Genomic DNA, 17,256 nt, shown 5'->3' with positions numbered 1-17,256 from the left:
ACTGAGGGCTGAAAACCTTGCTGGATTAAGCTCTTACGTTAGGCACCTCTGAAGTGTCTAAAGTTAGGCAGGATGAACGCAAGCCAAGCTGTTGAACAGATGGAGATGAAATCCTCCTCTTGATAACAGGAACTTTATAGCACTGCCATGGATAAGAAGGGCAGCTAAAAAAAGTCCGGGAGGCAGTTATATAAATTCCAAGGAGGCTTTACCGGCGATGCTTCGTGGTAAAACTTTCCAATGGATCTGCGATATCCACTTCCAGCTGCAGGCCCTGAGCAGCCAAGAAGTTCTGTGGCAAAAAGGAGACCATAACACTAGAAATACCACCCTACAAGGCCACAGGAACTTTGTGATGCAGCACAAGCACACAAAGCATTAGGAAAATGGAGCCTGGAGCACGCGAGACTGAATACTCAGCATCAGCAGGGTGGCGCTTGCATTGAGTTCAGTGCACAAAGCCAGCTGAGAGGCATCTCTGAACAGAAAGAAAGGTGACTGACGACCAGCAAGTAACCATCCTATCAATGCCAGAAATGCCACCAGATACACTCATTCCTTTTTGCTTACAGATCTGTAAAATACTGGTACTTATAGCAGCATAGACTCAATGTCTTTATTCTCTTTTACCTTATTTAGTCTTGCACACCTGCAAATTCGTCCTCCTCATCGCAGAAATGACCTGCTTCCTTGTGCTTCCCATGTAATTGCATTTCAAAAGATGTGTGTCTCAGCACAGGATTCCTTTTCCTTAATTAGCTGTGGATATTTCAGATGGAGACAGATGTGAAATACATTGGTAATATTTATTTTTGAGCATCAAAATCCTTCAGGTAGAGCTCGCAAATAATCCATAATGACTGGAAAGGGAATATAAAATGTTCTGTATAAAATGCTGTGCAGAAGTTAGCTTCTCATCTATATATTCCACGTCTACGCTAAAATGAGTATATGCTGCATGCATTTTGAGGTGATGCTTACTTAAGAGAGTGGAAGAGATATGAACAATAAAGCAACTTTTCTCCTCCCTTTAAGTACCTCAGTTTTGAAGGAAAGAGGGAAGTTCACTATTACACTATTTCGCACTCCCTCTGGAGCAGACAAGTGGATGAAGCGCTGTGGCCTTGGGTTGTTTCTTCTTCTCCCTTATTTACCCTCAAACTTTCTCCAGAAGTTGTAATTACTGAGGAACAGCAGAGCTGAAGCTACCAAGGGACATGCCTCTCTGAAAGACAAAGCAGCAGAGACTATGCACAACCTTAAAATGCCATTCACTTAGGGCAAAAGTGTGGTTGGAGAAGTGACAGCGTGATAATGGCCTCCTGGAGCAGGGCTGCTTAAAGTCACCTTTAGTCATTTTGGTGACAAAACCACATTTTTAATCCTTGTTATCTCTGCAGAACACAGGCAGGCATGGGAGCCTGTGCTGCACTGACCCAGTTACTGCAGCCACCCAATTGCCCCGCTCAACCCCCGGTTCAGCTCTGAATACAGAATCATAGTGAAGATGACGTGAATGACACTTGACCCCACAGGACTTGCTACTGATGATGATAAGCAGAGCTAGTCTACATTTGTTTTGCAGATCCAAGCAGAATTTGGAGGGCCATGGGAAAAAGATGTTCTAAATTGGACATTTTTGAGGAATACTGAGTCACAGGCTCAAGCTGCACAAGGTCATTTCTGCAGTTTCTTCTTTTTTTTCCCCCAGAACTAAACCCTACATTTTATTACATAAAGCAGTGTTGGCAACACTGAGAATATGCAGACTATTTTAGCAAAGCCCTCTGCAGCATGACTATAGTTTCAAGTCTGAAGAAGCTTGCAGATGCTACTGCTTCTACTTGAAGAAGAGAACTAGTTTTATATTGCAAAATATTTCATGAGTTTCCTGTTAAAATGAAAAGAAACAACAAAATAGTTATACAATTTTACTAGTTTATATTTCAATTCATAAAGTATACACACTGCAACTATGCTACCACAATGTCCACGCATCTAATATTGATGGAGTTACAGTAATTCTTTTTTTTTGGTATTAAACAATAGAGATAATGTATGCAGTTAAGGAAAAAAGCTTGGACATAGCATGTTCTATTCCGTAGTTACAGAGTACATTAGCTAGCATTAGTACAGTAAACAAGAAAAAGGTAGAAATACAAAATAAACCAAATATCTTTATATACAAACCAGTGCCTCTTATTGTTACCAGCTTATACTCACACTGCACACAAAATTTATCCACTGATGCAATAGATACTTCAGCATAACACAAACCATCATAAATTAAAAAAATTACAAGGTGCAAAACTCCATTCTACAGCTTTCTGGTGAGAACTCAATACAATCCAATAGTAAGAAATCCAAGCACGTTTAGCACCTATTAGTGCAACTGCAGTGAGTGTGAAGTATGACCTACACAACCTTGGAACATGTTACCAGGGAAGCGAGTTGGACAGCTAGAGATGCTCGCAGCTACACTCACGCAGTGATTTTTGCCTCATATATATCTCAGTTTATTGTTTCTTTGTCCCATTCATACCTATGTGCAAAACTAAATCCTGGAAGCTTTCTCAGAGCTTCGCAGAAGGCCTGCTACAGCCGGGTAAAAACAAACAAACAAAGAACAAAAAAACTGACAAAAACAAACAAAAAGACTCAATTCAATGTCAGACCATCCACATAATCAGTACTTTTTAGCAGTCCTGGTGTTGGGGATTGTAACGCTTGTTGATATGTGGATCAAACAATATGACACAGAAGTGAAACGGAAATCTGCCAAGAATTCAGATTATTCTTGTGTAGCACTTAAGACACGTCTCCCAGCCTCAGGTTGTGAATTTGTTTGGCAGCCCATGCCAAAAAAGCCCAGAGTTGCATAGAATTGATAAGTAACAGAAAGAAATGCCAAACACAGAGAGATGGATGCTGCTTCTACTAAAACAAAGTGGGGTTGCTCGACAGGAATGCTGAAATCATCCCCATTCATAAAGCAAAACATGTCACCTCCTACTCTCCATATCCTACCTCTGGGGACTGCTTTCTGGCACTGATGTAGTTCTTGCTAAAGTTGTCTCTTTTTTTGGTGGTTTTCTTTCCTTTTTTCCTTTTTTTTTTAATTTTTTCTTTTTTTACTTTGTTAGTGACACTTTTCCTTTCAAATAAAATATTAAAAAAGGTTATAACTGTAAAAAAACCTATCATATGTAAACTTAACAGTTAGGGTTTGGTAAGTTCTCGTACCTAGTCTGTGAAAAGCCTCCAGCCAGACCGCAGAATGGAGTGTTTCTCTGAAGAGCTTCAATCTAGCTACATCACCTGTTAAATATCAGTAGTATGAAGAGCCCATGTCTAGTAATAAAACCTTTCGAGTGTTTCCATCCTCTTTATCACTGACCTATTGAAATCCCGACATGCTGTGTTTGTATTTTATTTACATTCTGGTCCTCTCATGTCACAGAATTAAACATCTAGCCAAGGAAGGCAACAAAAGGTGTTGTGTTAAGAAGGTGTGTTTGACAGAACTGCTTTTCAACAAGTCTCTTTTCCTTGGACTCCAGTCACTGTTTTTATAGAGCTTATTGTTCTGTTGAACCATGTTTTCTTTGCAGCTTGTACTTCATTCAATGCCAGACCCAAATGGTGCTCCAAATCCTGCAAACAGAAGAGCCATGTCAGTAATTTGTGGTGTATTCACAGCATAAGGTCATATGAGTTAAACTTAGAAGGTTCTAGAACATCTACAATCTGTTGACCACTTTAGAAGCTAAATAAGTCTTACATAATGAAGCACAACAAACTGATGAGGGGAAAAAACTCCAACCCTCTGAAGAGTAAAACAAGATCTGTGTCAATGCCCTTGGTGAAACACTCAGCTTTCCTCACTACATCCAAACCCTTTAATTCTTTCCCATCTAAAAGGAGCTATTTCCACAGGAAGTGGACTTTCTACAAACTAATTTTTACCTTTCTTGTGAACAAGCAGCATTGACATGCCAGTTTTAGGCTGAAAGAATGAACAATGTTGTCATATTTTACACAAATACCTCAAATACCTGGAGAGCTTACCACTCATGTTTTCAGAAACATGTCTAACATCTGTGACATGTTACTTCTCCATTTAACACTGACTGCGAGATAAAGAAAGGCATGATTCAGTACTTTGTCAGAGCTTGGATTTCTTCCAAGAAGTTGCAGAAGATCAGTCAGTAAGTGCTGCACTGCAGCCAGGCAGATGTCTGGAAGCTGTAGTAGCTGGTAAATACAGCTCATGCAATTTCAATTATTTTGTCTGCATACACAAAGTTTCAGACCCAATGTTTGGTTAAATAACCCATACAGGAAATAGCAGGTTACAGTTTCAACCAACAGGCTCTGTTCCAATCCCTCTACAACAGACAAGTTTTTCTAGGAAGGCAGACATCCCCTCCAGACTACAAAAGGAACCTCCGGAGCATTACCTGTATTTTACATTCCGCCTCCACAAGCTGCAACTTGGTCTGGGCCAGCTCAAGCTCCATTTCCCTCAGCTGGTTTTTCAGTGTTTCCTTCTCCTCGTCTGTGTCCTCATCTGAACCGTCCTTGGCAGAACTGGCAACCTTCACCCGGCCTTCCTTGTTGAAGAACTCGCGGCAGTGCTCGCAGTCATCCACTTTTTGCTAAAGCAAACACCTGATTGTGAGCGCCTGCAGTGAAGTGCTGGTGCCACCATCAAAGCCTTGTCCTGCCTCTGCTCTGGAAGAGCGCCACAACACGCAAGGGACCACTGATGACTTGCAAACTCAGGAACTTCTGGGGAAGTACAGCCATGCAGGAACTCCTGCCACCCCTAGATTGATGGGCTCTGGCAACACTGCTGTGTTGTTGGTAACACTCTATCGCTACAATAACAGGCTCTGTACTACCTATGTGTTACTTCATGGTAAAAGACAGTCAGAGAAATCTCCTCCAGACAAAAAAGACCCCTCAAAAAAATCAAGTTACTGTTGCCCAGCATTGACATTAGTATGTAGCCAGTACAACATAGGAGAGAGCTGACAGTTACTGATCTCTTCTCCAAGGCACCCCCCCCCAAGTCACAAAGGAACTCTCTTTCAACCCCCATTTTAGTAATGAAATAAACTGTGTGCTCACTGTTATGATGTTACTAAGAGACTTAAACATTGTAACTGTGGCTCTATCTGGTTTCTTACCCGTATTTTCTCAATTTCAGCTTTATTTGCTGTTTGCTGCTTTTCCAGTCGTTCACTCAGCTGGGAACAAATCTGACAAGCAAAATTATGTTACCACACCATTTATAAATGTAAATTCCCTCCCAAATGAATGCTAAAGCACAGCTAAATGCTACAAGAATATTAACATGGATAGTCTGAGAGCTCTTAGAAAGCCAGGAAAATTGGGATGCTGCATTATGTTGCCTCATTGTACATATTCTCATTCTCTACATATTCTCCCATGCCCACAGGAAAAGGCGTAGTTTCGACACAAATTATTAGCAGTTTAGCTTTGCTTAAAGGAGCCAGAAAAGGCTCTTTCGGTTTCCTTTGGGGTAGAATAACCATGCAAAGACAGCCAGAATAGCAAAAAAACCCAGTTCATTCCTTGAGATCTGTGTGATGCAGACTTCAGAATGTTCTGAAGGTTATAGGCCCACTAAAAAGATGCATGAATTTGCTCCCACGATACCTAATGCTTGAATTCCAAAGCAAAATTCTTTGACAGCAAAAAGGCATCTTTTTATTTCCTAAGTGCAGTTATTATTTGATTGAAGGAAGGAAGCTGGAACATTGTTTTGGTGAATGAGGTGAACATTTGATATACACCAGCCCATTTGAACCATGTTAGGTTACAACTGAGGTTGTGGTGACTGATGACCTACAAATACATCAGGGCAAAGAGAACAAGCTTCCCATTTAAAGCAGCTAAAATGTCTCCTCAAATGCATGACACAGAAATCTCCTAAAATACCTGAGAAAATCTCACAATTTGGTAGCCAACCACATCATCAAGTGGGACTTACCTGTTTGTAGTCACCAATGATAGAGCTGTTCTTTTTGATCTCTGACTCTGCCTTATCGAGTTCCCTGCGACACATTTCCTTCAGCTGGAAAATGAAAAATTACAGGAAAATGTTTATATATTTGTAAAATAAATAAATTTAAAAAATAGCCAGGTAGTATTTAACTCCTCCTTAACCTCACTGCTGTACCTCTACCCCAGGTAACAATGGTCTGGCTCAGCTCCATGCAGGCAAGGAAAAGCTTAACTTAGGTGGCCATCACTATTAGAAACGCTGACTAGCTTAGAGAAGAAGGTATAAAAGAAGAGTGCTGACAGCCAAAGTCCTGTTCTGCCTCTTTGTGCAGAAATCTCTGGCACAGTTTGTGCTTTCGTGATTTCAAGTTAAAAATTCACTACCCTATGAAGCACCTTGCAGGAAGGTGAAGAATCCTGCTTTGGTGATATCCTTTATGCTACAGAAGAGGGACAAACATGGCTTAGAATGTTAAACCCTTCCTACACTTGTTATTTTATTTTTATAAATGTGTACTGCACAGAAATGTGAAAATGAGAGCCATGCCCCTGACCTGAGCTGATTCTTCTTCCAGGCGCCTCTTTTCTTCTTCTGCATCAATCAGCTTCTGTTTGGTCATTAGCAGCTCCTTATTCAGAGCATCTGCCTTTTCCTCTGCCTGAAACAAAGAGCAGAGTACACCACTGAGAGGGGCACTTGCTGTACCTAAGCTGCTGTGCAGCCACAGGCTCAGGCTGCAGTATGGCACAGCCAAGACTGCAGCTCTGTCATTCTTATTAAGGGCCTGTTCATTGTTATTAATAACAATAAAACATTATTCTTAACATTCTTTTTCTAAATCTTACCATCTGCAATGGCAAAGCAGCACCAAATCAGAACTAACAGTTAATACCACCACATTCCAGCGCTCCAAAACTCCTCCTTGAATTCAGTGCTTAGAGTTAGCAAAACTGGAGTAGGGATTGCCCCAAAGAAATCCAGTAACAGAAATAAGTTTTTCTCATCCAGACTGGAAGTTGACCAATACATTTGGAAGACAAGTCACAGAACAGCTTACAATGTGCAAGATCCAGAAAAGACTAGAGCCAGCTTAGACCCAAGTTCGATTTGCAGACATTCAGCCTTGCAATGAAAACAGGCTTAATGAAAAATAGAACATTAAAAAAGCCTCCAGAACTCTGTGACACCTACCAATGGATGTGATACCATCTTTTTTTATCACCCAGGAAATACTGAATGAAAAAGCTTAGCTGCCAAAGCAAATGGAAGAGTCAGACCCCTCTCTCCTTTCCTCCTTAGAGAGATGTCTCACCAGAAACCACACAATCCTTTTGTACTGGAGGTTTTTTATAGAATAAAGGTGTATTGTTGAAAAATCTCAGGCTCCTCATAAACTGAAAACTCTCTCTGCAAAGTTGAGACACTTTTCCTGTCTTACACACAGCAATGCAGGACTTCCCAATAGGTGTATGAATTCTACATAAAAATAGATCAATAACTCAACTGCTATATAAAATCTTCAGAAAGCAGCTGTACCAATTCCCTTCAAAGGGAAGAAAATCAAAAAGTGGATTTTAGTCCCTTAAAGTCCTGCTGATCTTTTAAAATAGATGGCAAAGGCAAAGAGAACATCTTTTCATTATACACTGATTTTAAGCTGTTTTAAAGAAAATTGGGATGTGGGAGTCCAACAACAGGAGGAAAATGAAGCCTATTTTCTGGTCTAGTGCAAAGGATATTAAGGAAATTATTTTATTTCCAAATGCTTTGCTTTGATCTGTTAGGTTGCAAGATTTCAGACACGCCATGAAGGTATTAGAAAAGGTGAATTAAACAATGCCCTTTGGTACTTTTCTTTCAGGACTTCTGGCTTGCAGAACACAACTTACCAGTTCAGAACCCAATTAGAAGAATGAATCAGGGTCCTAAAGTAGATCAAACCTGCCTATGTACTCCTGGGGGATAACCCAAATGCTGCCAACATCATTGACCATCTTTGAAGGCATGACTATTATACATCCAATGAACATTTGGCTTAATTTTGTTCCTCTCCCACCTCTCCATTTAAACGAATGGATGTAAAAGCATAACTGTGTCTCATACAGGATCAAGCAGCCACAAACAACAGTTAACAACTGATACAAAAAGCTGCTTTGGTACATTTTCCTGCAGGAGTTCACCCCATGGGTGCAACTGCTGGGCAGCTGCATACCCTTCTAGAAATATCTTCAATGAAGTGAGCAAGCATAGGTAACAGGATATGAACATAAGCAATGCGCTGTGAAACACTGCTTCTGGAACATACTTCTGTGATTCACAGATTTGAACACTAAAGAGCAGCAGATGTAATAAACTTGAAAGTCATAAACCAAACCTCATTAAGAACAACATTCAGCCACTGGCATCAACATGTACTATGAGTATTTTTCCAACAGCAAGGTTCCAGGAGGCCGTGGGAAACCTGAAATCCTCTGAAGCAGATAAGCTGAAACATTTTAAAGCCTGTCAACTCCTGCACTGTATGATTTCTAAAAGTCATTTTCCTTTGAGATTTCAGAAATGCACTTATCTTGGTACAGAACAAGAATGGCAAAACATGAGCACTTGAACTCTTCCTCTCCCCAGGCAGACAGACTAAATGCATTCTACCCTACCATGTGCACCGAAAATGCCAGATATGTCTGTCTCTGCATGTCCTGTTAAAAAAGGCATATCCTAATATAATCTCCCAAACATAAGTATGCAAAGAAGGGAATGGGACAGCAAGCTTAATAATAAAAAATCCTATAACACAAAGCAAACCCAAATGCTCCTCCTGAGAGCTCTACTGATCTGGGAAACAACCCAGGATGATGAGTTCATATGGGCAGATTTCAACAAGCCAAATGGAAAACACAATAACATTTTCAGAGTTGCCTAAGGTTATCTGAGAACCTGATTCCACTGAGAGCCACACAGACTCAGGCTTTCAAGTTTATGAGGCACTTTGCAAAAGCCTGTCTGCTGTGAAATCTTATTCATAAGAATACCAGTGGAAGGAAAACAGAAAACAGCACCCGTGTTATAATCTCTGCGACAATTCAAAGATTTGACTTAGCTCCTGCTAGACTTCCTTTTAATGTACATAGAGACGGAAGCAACTACTCAAGTACAGGCTCAGAACCACTCCTCTGCCTCAAATTAATTTGAATGCTTTTCAGAGTAACTAGTATTTCAGTCACCAGTCCTGTTTCCCATGGACATCAGTCTGCAATGAGGATGGAGGAAAGAATCCTATCCCACCAAAATGAAAAATACTCTATGTATCTCCTGTCCAATGAAGCCTCCAATGAGGAATCAGCCCTAGTACTTTGTCTCCACTAGGCAGAGTAAAGATGTGTCTTACATTGTCTAAATCTTTTCGCAGGGCAATCTTGCTGGTCACCAGCTCATGTGCAAGATCATCATTTTCTTGCTCAAGCCTCATGTTTGCTTCTTGTAGGCGCCGGTTCTCACGCTGTGGGAAACAAACAAACAATTATCAAGAACAAGATCTTCCCAGGTCTTTTGTCTTCAAACACAATTCCTCCTGTGCCGAAGCACAAACACCTACCTTGCATCTTAAGTATGCAAGGACAAAACTAGCCAGCCATACTGTAAATACAAAATTAAAGAACATAAAGCATTAATCCTGAGAAGACACCATGTATAAATAACCCTGCTCAGCTACCTCCTGTTAAGCTACAGAAATGCTTTTGAAGGTTGCAGTAGTAGAGGTATCATTCTGCCATAAATACCTTGCCAGAAGGTTCCTACAAATACTGACTTTTCTTGGCTCAAAATAGAATTTGCATGCTGGAAACAGGTGAGAGAGGAGGATCCAGGCAAATCCCCTCTATTTTCTGCCTCCTGTTAGAACTACCAGCACACTGCCAGGTAGTAAACAAAGTTTACATAAAAGTTTTCAGCTTAAAAGATATAAATGTATGTATGTCTGTGTTACTTTGTTCCATATAGGCATAATTTTACCTATAGGATTTATTCCTGTGTTTATTTTATAAATAAAATATTTATTAATTTATATACTTACTGTAAGATCATTTGAAATAAGGGGAGGAGTGAAGGCAGCATTATCATCAGTAGAAGGCAGTTATAATCACTTAGGCATTTTCTCTCTGTTCATGGCTTTTGGTGCAATCAGCATGCTACCCAAGTGCTAGAAATGGGCTCAAAGGAGTTCAAGTAGGAAACTTCCTGCAGGCACTGTGTGTTAAATCAGACTGAAGTAAGCCTTACCTCAAATCTTTCTATAGGATCCTCCTGTTGAGCTTGCTGTTCTCTCATGGTATGATATTCTTTCTCATATTTCTTCAGTTTCTTCTGGCTAATCTAAATTAAAGCAGCCCATTAGTTCCTGCCCAGAACATCAATAAAAGAACACAATTCACAAAGGGTTATGGGACAAGCTTTAGGCAACTCTTGCCTTCTACAAAACACAGCCAATATCCTCACTCAGTTTTCAGTATCTGACCCTTGAGGAGGTAAAAAATTCTACTGCACTCAATATGATGCCAGAAGCATTCCTTCCTCTGATCCGTTTGTGGAACACAGACAAGGTTTTGAAAGGCACCCACAGGAGCATCCTACTTGAGTTTTCCTTGGTGCTGCACAGGTATGTTTGATGCTCCAAATACCACAGTGGCTTCACAGGACAGATCACCCTGAAACCCACAAGATATGTTTGAATTCTGAGCTAGCACGATGCTGAGGTTACCTCAGCTGCTTTCTCAGCTGTAACATTTATCATCATGCAGAAGCCTTTGGTTTACTTTACAGGAGACTGCAAACGCTGAAAGGGCAAGTGCAGGCTCAGCTGACATTTCTGCTAGTGTCACTCAAGCTCAGCACAGAACAGTCCAGTCCCAGAGGTGCCAAGGTGTCTCAGCAAGCAGCAGCAACTCAGAGGCACGTATGCTCTGTCCCCTGCTGCTCTGGCAAGTCAGGGGCTGGAGTTCAGTCCTCGGCTCTGACAGACAACACTGGGAAAGTGCTTCCCTCAGGGCCCCAGTTTCCCCTTCTGTGAGAAGGGAAATAATGGTGGTGTTGAATCTGGCATTTTGTACACACTGTTCAAGTCCTACAAGGACAGAGAACCTGTATCAGATCCCGACCAGCACCTTTCCTGATGTCACCTGCCAGCTGTGCCATATGCTACAATGGTTTGGCAGCACAGACCACGCCAGGACCACTGTCGGCATTTCATGTGCAAGTTAGCATGCATCTAAATTAAATCTCTAGTATTAAAAGCTGCTCCTGGACCTTTATTATTATTTCAGTAAGCCAAACCAATTATGAAGCTATGGCTACAGTCTCCTCTTTAAAAAGGCTCCAAGAAACACATGAAACAGATTCTACACACATAAATGACAGGCAGAATGGAAAGCATGTTTAGTTTCTCTTATCTTTGGTTTTATCATTAACAACCTTAGTTGAAAGGAACTGTACAAAACTGGTGGCCAGGCTCCCTCTAGTGAGGGCTGCACAGAAACATTCCACTCTCCTTCAGCTGACATTTATCTGGAGTCAGTCCAGCCACATCACAACTGCAGAAGTTACTCTTACTCAGCACTCCAGTATTATTTACTTACAATGAAGCCAGTAACTTGAGTAGGTTGTTTCACTGCTCTGCCCCTGCTCAAACACTGCCCAAATTACTGGGTACAAGATACCAAATCTCAAGCTATGTAAAGGTTAGATCTTGAGAAGTGAGGCATCCAGCCACCTGAGAGGAAAGAAAGGCAGGCACAGCACTGTATTTTCATCTTACACCTTCCCAAGTGCATGAAACCAGTTTTGCCTTTGGATACCAATAACGAGGTGATCCTGAGAAGATTTGCTATTGTCACTCATTCTGGCCACTGGAGCCCTAGGGGGAACCATGTCCTGGGGAATTCATCAAGGCCCTTGGGTTTGCGTGGTGTCAGAAAACACAAGTGAACACTCAAGTCCCACCACAGTTTTTCATGGCACAGGAAGTAGCAGCAACTCTGTTGACATTGACAGCAATGTTCAGGAGTGACTTTAAGAAGCCAGTGTTGTCTCAAGCTGATCATTTCCTGACCTCCTTTCCAGCAGAATGCTGTTGTAATCACAATGCCTTAGTCAGGCTAGTTCTCCCTTCCTATAAATGATTTATTTTGACATCAGGCCCTTTTCTGCTCGAAAACACTTCCAGATACAGAGCAGGAGATTTCTACTGACAGCAAAAGACTTGTATTTTAGGTCAGAGAAAGCAGTTATATGCAGCACTCACATCAGGGCAACACAAATGGAGGTGATACAGAGAAGCCCAGTAGTGCAGTCTGGACTTTTTCCCCACTTAATCTCCCCAAAGCCACACAGCACTCAAGGAAGCAGTGGACAACCTTGCTGTGGACTGCTCAGAGAAGACTGTTTGCTTTAACTACTTCACACAGCACTGGCAATGCAGGGAATTTGGGCAGAGTGGAATTTGGAAATGTGAAAGGCAAATGCACCCATTACACATAATCCTAACCAGATGCACGTGAAACATCTGACCTGTGGCTAATGGTAAATGATTGGAAAGCTACAATAGCTTTTTTCTTGATTATTCCATCATGTCTACACTAGTTTCATATAAGATATACTTGAACTCTAGGCAGAACACTGTTATGTGTACTGGTACTACACCAGGAGCGCCAGATGCTTTAAAGCATACTAGGGAAGTTATGTACTTATGTAGTGATGCTACAAAGAATTCCTCTAAGTGAATCTTAAGGAAAAGGGATACTTTGAACCACAGCAGTGTATTTGACTAAAAATTTGCCTACATGAAACTATAAAGAAAGATCACAGCTTCCTTAAAATACACTAAATAAATTATCAGTGTTCCATTTTAGAACACAAATAATTACCTCCATAAAGAGGAATCAATAACCTCCTCACTGTAACTTTTCTTGGAAATGTCACTTTAAAGGTTTATTCCCAAGTGCCCACATAAAGCTTGAGTTACTATATCTACTAATTAGAAAAGCAATTGACTTGCAGTCATGAGGTAATGCAGTATTTGCTATATATAACTGGAGTCTTAATGGCAGAGGATAAAAATTCTATTACATAGATACATATTTAAGAAATAGGGCTTAGTGGGCAACTGAAACCTACAACAACCACAATCAAGAAAAAACCCCTGCACAGTTTACCTCAGTGGTTCAAACACACAGGAGAGCTCAAACGGATTTATTCAAAGAGCTCTGTAAGAAAACAGGAATTACTGAGATGAATTCATTTATGAGTCAGCATCTCTCCAGTGCACAGCAAACTCTAGTTTCTATGATTCCACTCTGCTCAAAAGAAGGCTTCTAGAAGAAACAGAGAGGACATTTTACTGCGATGCATGGTTTGGGTTATAGAAATCATGCCTTAATTATCATCAGGATTTCCTAAACATTGAGTGTACGAACAAATCAGTGGTTTGTGGGAGAAGTCACAGAGCTGTGACAACCCCACTAAAAGACAAGTCTAAGTGAGCTTGTGAGCCTCAAAGCTCCCTCAGAGAGAGCAGAAGGTACTTACAAAGTTTCGTGTTCAGAACTACCTGCACATCAACCACTGTACAGTACCGCAGAGCTCTGCTCCCAACCAGAACTTAATACTTGTGCCCAGTACCCAAATGAAAAGGCAAGAAGGAAGCAAATACTGCATGGGCTGCTCGTGAAAAACAATGCTTTTTTGCATTACCAAAGGCTTCAGCTAACTGTGGCAGCCCTAGACAACATACAACGTAGCCAGCACTTTGTTTAATTTCAGATAAAGTAGACCCACTTTAGACTAGAAAGATCATAACAGATTAACCTGTTGTTTTCAGCTACGTGGAGTACAAGTGAAGTAGTCTTGATCAGGGAATTAACTTAAAATGCTGTTTAAAAAAGCAGTATCCATCCCCCAACATAAACCAGTGACAACTCAAAACTCACACAGGGAATACAGAAACCTCAAGGTCATTTCCCTTGCTTGACTTGTAAGAAATTTTACATGCCATACCCTATTCCTTCATGTCTCTGGAAGATCTGTACATCCATCAGTGCATTTTTAAAGAGCTCCCTATTGCAGATCACATGCACCCACAATTCAAAAGAGCCTGAAAGATCACATTCTGTTTTTCCATTATTGACTCTGTTTTAAATGAAACCTCCCCCCTACCTCCTGATGAAAGATACTACCCTGTTTACAGCTACTATTGGAGAAAGATTTCACTAAAGATCTGCAGAGTTGACTGCAATTGCTTTGTATTAGTACCATTAGTCATTTAAGGTGCTTTTTTCAGTAGCCTGATTTTAGTAGCACTGAATATTGCTTTCTGAGAGCCACTCTGGTTTCGAGATCTCTAGGTGGACCCATAGCATGCTGAGACTCTTGGGGCTTTACTGTGTTTCACTAAAGCAACAGCAATGTATTTGCATTTGGACAAGCAAGTTGCATATGGAGACAGACCATGGTGCCCATTCAACACGTTTGCAGTTGCCATCACCACATCTTTACCTTCATATTACATGCTAGCTCCATCAGCTTTTTTGCATTCTCTTCTGAACGGTATCTCTTGGGCAGCTGCACACGGAAGAATTTTAAAGCCCCTTCAAAGTCAGTCAGTAACAAATCATCCTTGGTAGTCTGGGGACAAGGAGAGAAGAAACAGTCACTGCCAAGCAGGTTTTGTACAGGTCCTGAATTCCCAGATACAATGATGCAACAACAGCTTTGTAAAGCTCCAGGAACATAACTGCTTTTTAACCTTCTGCAGACAGGCTGCTTCTGTTCCTGCAACCCCATCCCCAAAGCACTGTGCTGTACAGGCCATGCCAGACACCAGATGTGGCATATAGGAAGTTGTTAGCTTTAAAAATAAACCCACAGTATTTCTGTAACAGGCATCTTAATTTTTTATATGGTGCATGACAATGCACAACACAATATAACATCGTATACTCACTTTTAATAATCCCAGTGCAACGTTAAAGATAACACTTATTCCCTGGAGAGAAAAATAAGGACAAAACAAATTAATTTCTCAGTATTTGTGAGCCTGGATATTAATTTATTTGGTAGGGTTTGTTTGTCCAGTTTCTGTGATAAGGAGAACCAGGATACAAGTGAAACTAGGTGCTATATTAAATCAAACACCCAGAGAATGACTTTGCAAACAATGAGGATAGTATCTTTACTGAAATATGAGTGGAAAACCAATGTTTCATCATAGGTTTTACAATCTCCTCAGTAGTCTGAAACTCTGAAATGCTGAAGGCACTATTGCATATTTTGTCACTACTTATTAGAAGTGTTTTATTTATAAAGTCCAATTAAATACAAACAGTTCATATGGTCAGCAGTAGCACACACCTTCTTAAGGGGTACCTTTGATAATCAAGGCACGTTGCTCATCTTATTCAAGATTCTTTCTTTTCCCACTATTCTTTCACCATTACTTTACAATGGTAAAAAGAAAATCCTTAACACTTCACTATGAACACATTTACTATTTATGAATTGAAAATGTGTTTCTAAACAAACAGAACTGATTTTCTTGATACCATCTGTTGCTTTCTCTTACATTGGCACATGGACAAAGAAAGCAGCAGACAGACACAGAGAAAGGGTAAAACCATTGACCAGGAGGTTTATGAATGCTGAAACCCTTCAGAACAGGAAACGCAGACAAACTGCACTTCCCAGGAACAACTGCAGACCCAGTGAAGAATGGATGCATAATGGTAACCAGCGAGTAAAAAAGCAAACCATTCAGTAACTCAAGGATGCTTCAGTATAAAATGTGATTTGTTCACTTATTTTAATAAGCTCTCACTCAAATCACTTACCAGCATCCTACCAAATACAGTGTTCTAAACATGATTACATACAAAATCGTAGTGTAAAGAATTTTGCCCTCTGAATAGATGCTGTTAAATATAAAGAGACTTCAAGTTTCCAGGGGAAAGAGCTCCAAGCTTGTTAAATTACCAGCATGAGAGTTAGCTGGGCAATTTCATACACAAAGGCCTCTATGCAATAATATTGTAAATAAATAAGTTATCATTGTGTATAATACAATTTAACAAGAGAGGAATCCATGTATTTGTAAATTAACTCTCATCCCATGAGCACTCTACAGAATCTCACAGAGATTCAACAGTGCTATAAGAAATAGGAGATTATAATCTTTCACACAGACTTTGATGCCTAATTTGTACGTTTAAAATGCCAAGAACTCTTTTTCATTGCAGAAACATAACACTTCTGCATAAAAATAATTATCACATGCCTAGCTCTGAAAGAACAGATAGTAACAAGGACATGAATCAAGACAGTGAGAAACTGTCAGAAGTTGATCGCAGTACAAGTCCCCAATTATAACACATACCTCACATAAGAGTAAGTCAATAATATGGAAGACCATGTAGAGAGGGAATTTTGCAGTGAAGAGGGTAAGGAACCACTGGGAAGCATACATGTGTGCTTCAAGGCTAATGTCCAGAAAGTGGTTATACAGATCAGGAATGTATTCCTAATAATAAAAAACACAACACAGAAATACTGGAAGTTAATTTCTACTATTTTGGAACTGTAGCTTAAATCCTGAAGTAACAGAAGTTAGTTGGGTAGAGTGACAATCAGTACACAAGGCAGGCTTCTGGATCCACCCATGCCCCTCTAAGGATGGCAAAGGCTTGTCCCAGTGTGGATGCTCAGAAGGACACTAGAAGGTGCTCACAATGAGTCCAATCACCAGACTGGTCTCAAGCCAACATTCTCTAGTCTTAAAAAACCCTCCAATATGGACAGTCCTCACTCTTCATCTGAGAGGTCACAAACACTATCCACATGTAAGATAAATAGCTAGTTTTGAACCACAGGCCCTGATCCATTCACTTCATGCACGCCTGAACACCTACCTGCATGAGGCGCTCCAGCTGATAGAACTTGCAGTGCAAGTCTTCAAAGTTTTGTTTGAAAAGTTCCCTGAGTCCATAATCAAACATGATTTTGACCAGAACACTGAAAGCTTGCTCCTCAGGCATCTGAGAGAGAGGAAAGTGAAGTTACCACAAAGCATTTCAGTCTTTCATATTGGCTCCATTTGCCCTTCGCTCCCGTCTCCTCTTACAGAGAGGCTAAACTGTCACTACTCTTTAATCTGGCCCTATCCAGTTTAAAAGTAAACAAGACTA

The 17,256-nt window shown here is 40.6% G+C and overlaps 1 protein-coding gene across 5 annotated transcripts in view; it reads right to left on the bottom strand.

Annotated features, from left to right (window-relative positions):
- Positions 1-1,918: 1,918 nt before the first annotated feature.
- RABGAP1 (RAB GTPase activating protein 1) overlaps positions 1,919-17,256 on the bottom strand; it is a 68,858-nt gene continuing 53,520 nt past the window's right edge. For all 5 annotated transcript variants that reach the window (XM_061352553.1, XM_061352555.1, XM_061352552.1 and 2 more), the window contains 11 exons: positions 16,981-17,106; positions 16,449-16,592; positions 15,024-15,065; positions 14,576-14,704; positions 10,310-10,402; positions 9,420-9,530; positions 6,588-6,692; positions 6,020-6,103; positions 5,193-5,264; positions 4,461-4,658; positions 1,919-3,654 (listed from right to left, as the gene is read on the bottom strand). In XM_061352553.1, the coding sequence (XP_061208537.1) occupies positions 3,532-3,654; positions 4,461-4,658; positions 5,193-5,264; positions 6,020-6,103; positions 6,588-6,692; positions 9,420-9,530; positions 10,310-10,402; positions 14,576-14,704; positions 15,024-15,065; positions 16,449-16,592; positions 16,981-17,106 (1,227 nt within the window). In that variant the 3' untranslated portion in view covers positions 1,919-3,531. The remainder of the gene's footprint in view (positions 3,655-4,460; positions 4,659-5,192; positions 5,265-6,019; positions 6,104-6,587; positions 6,693-9,419; positions 9,531-10,309; positions 10,403-14,575; positions 14,705-15,023; positions 15,066-16,448; positions 16,593-16,980; positions 17,107-17,256) is intronic.

This window comes from Neopsephotus bourkii, unplaced genomic scaffold (assembly GCF_033783945.1).
Source record: "Neopsephotus bourkii isolate Nb327-2 ecotype Australia unplaced genomic scaffold, CSIRO-AGI_Nbou_v1 NB_659, whole genome shotgun sequence".
NCBI lineage: Eukaryota > Metazoa > Chordata > Aves > Psittaciformes > Psittacidae > Neopsephotus > Neopsephotus bourkii.
Note: the sequence above shows the minus strand (reverse complement) of the source record. Positions and strands in the feature narration are given on the sequence as shown.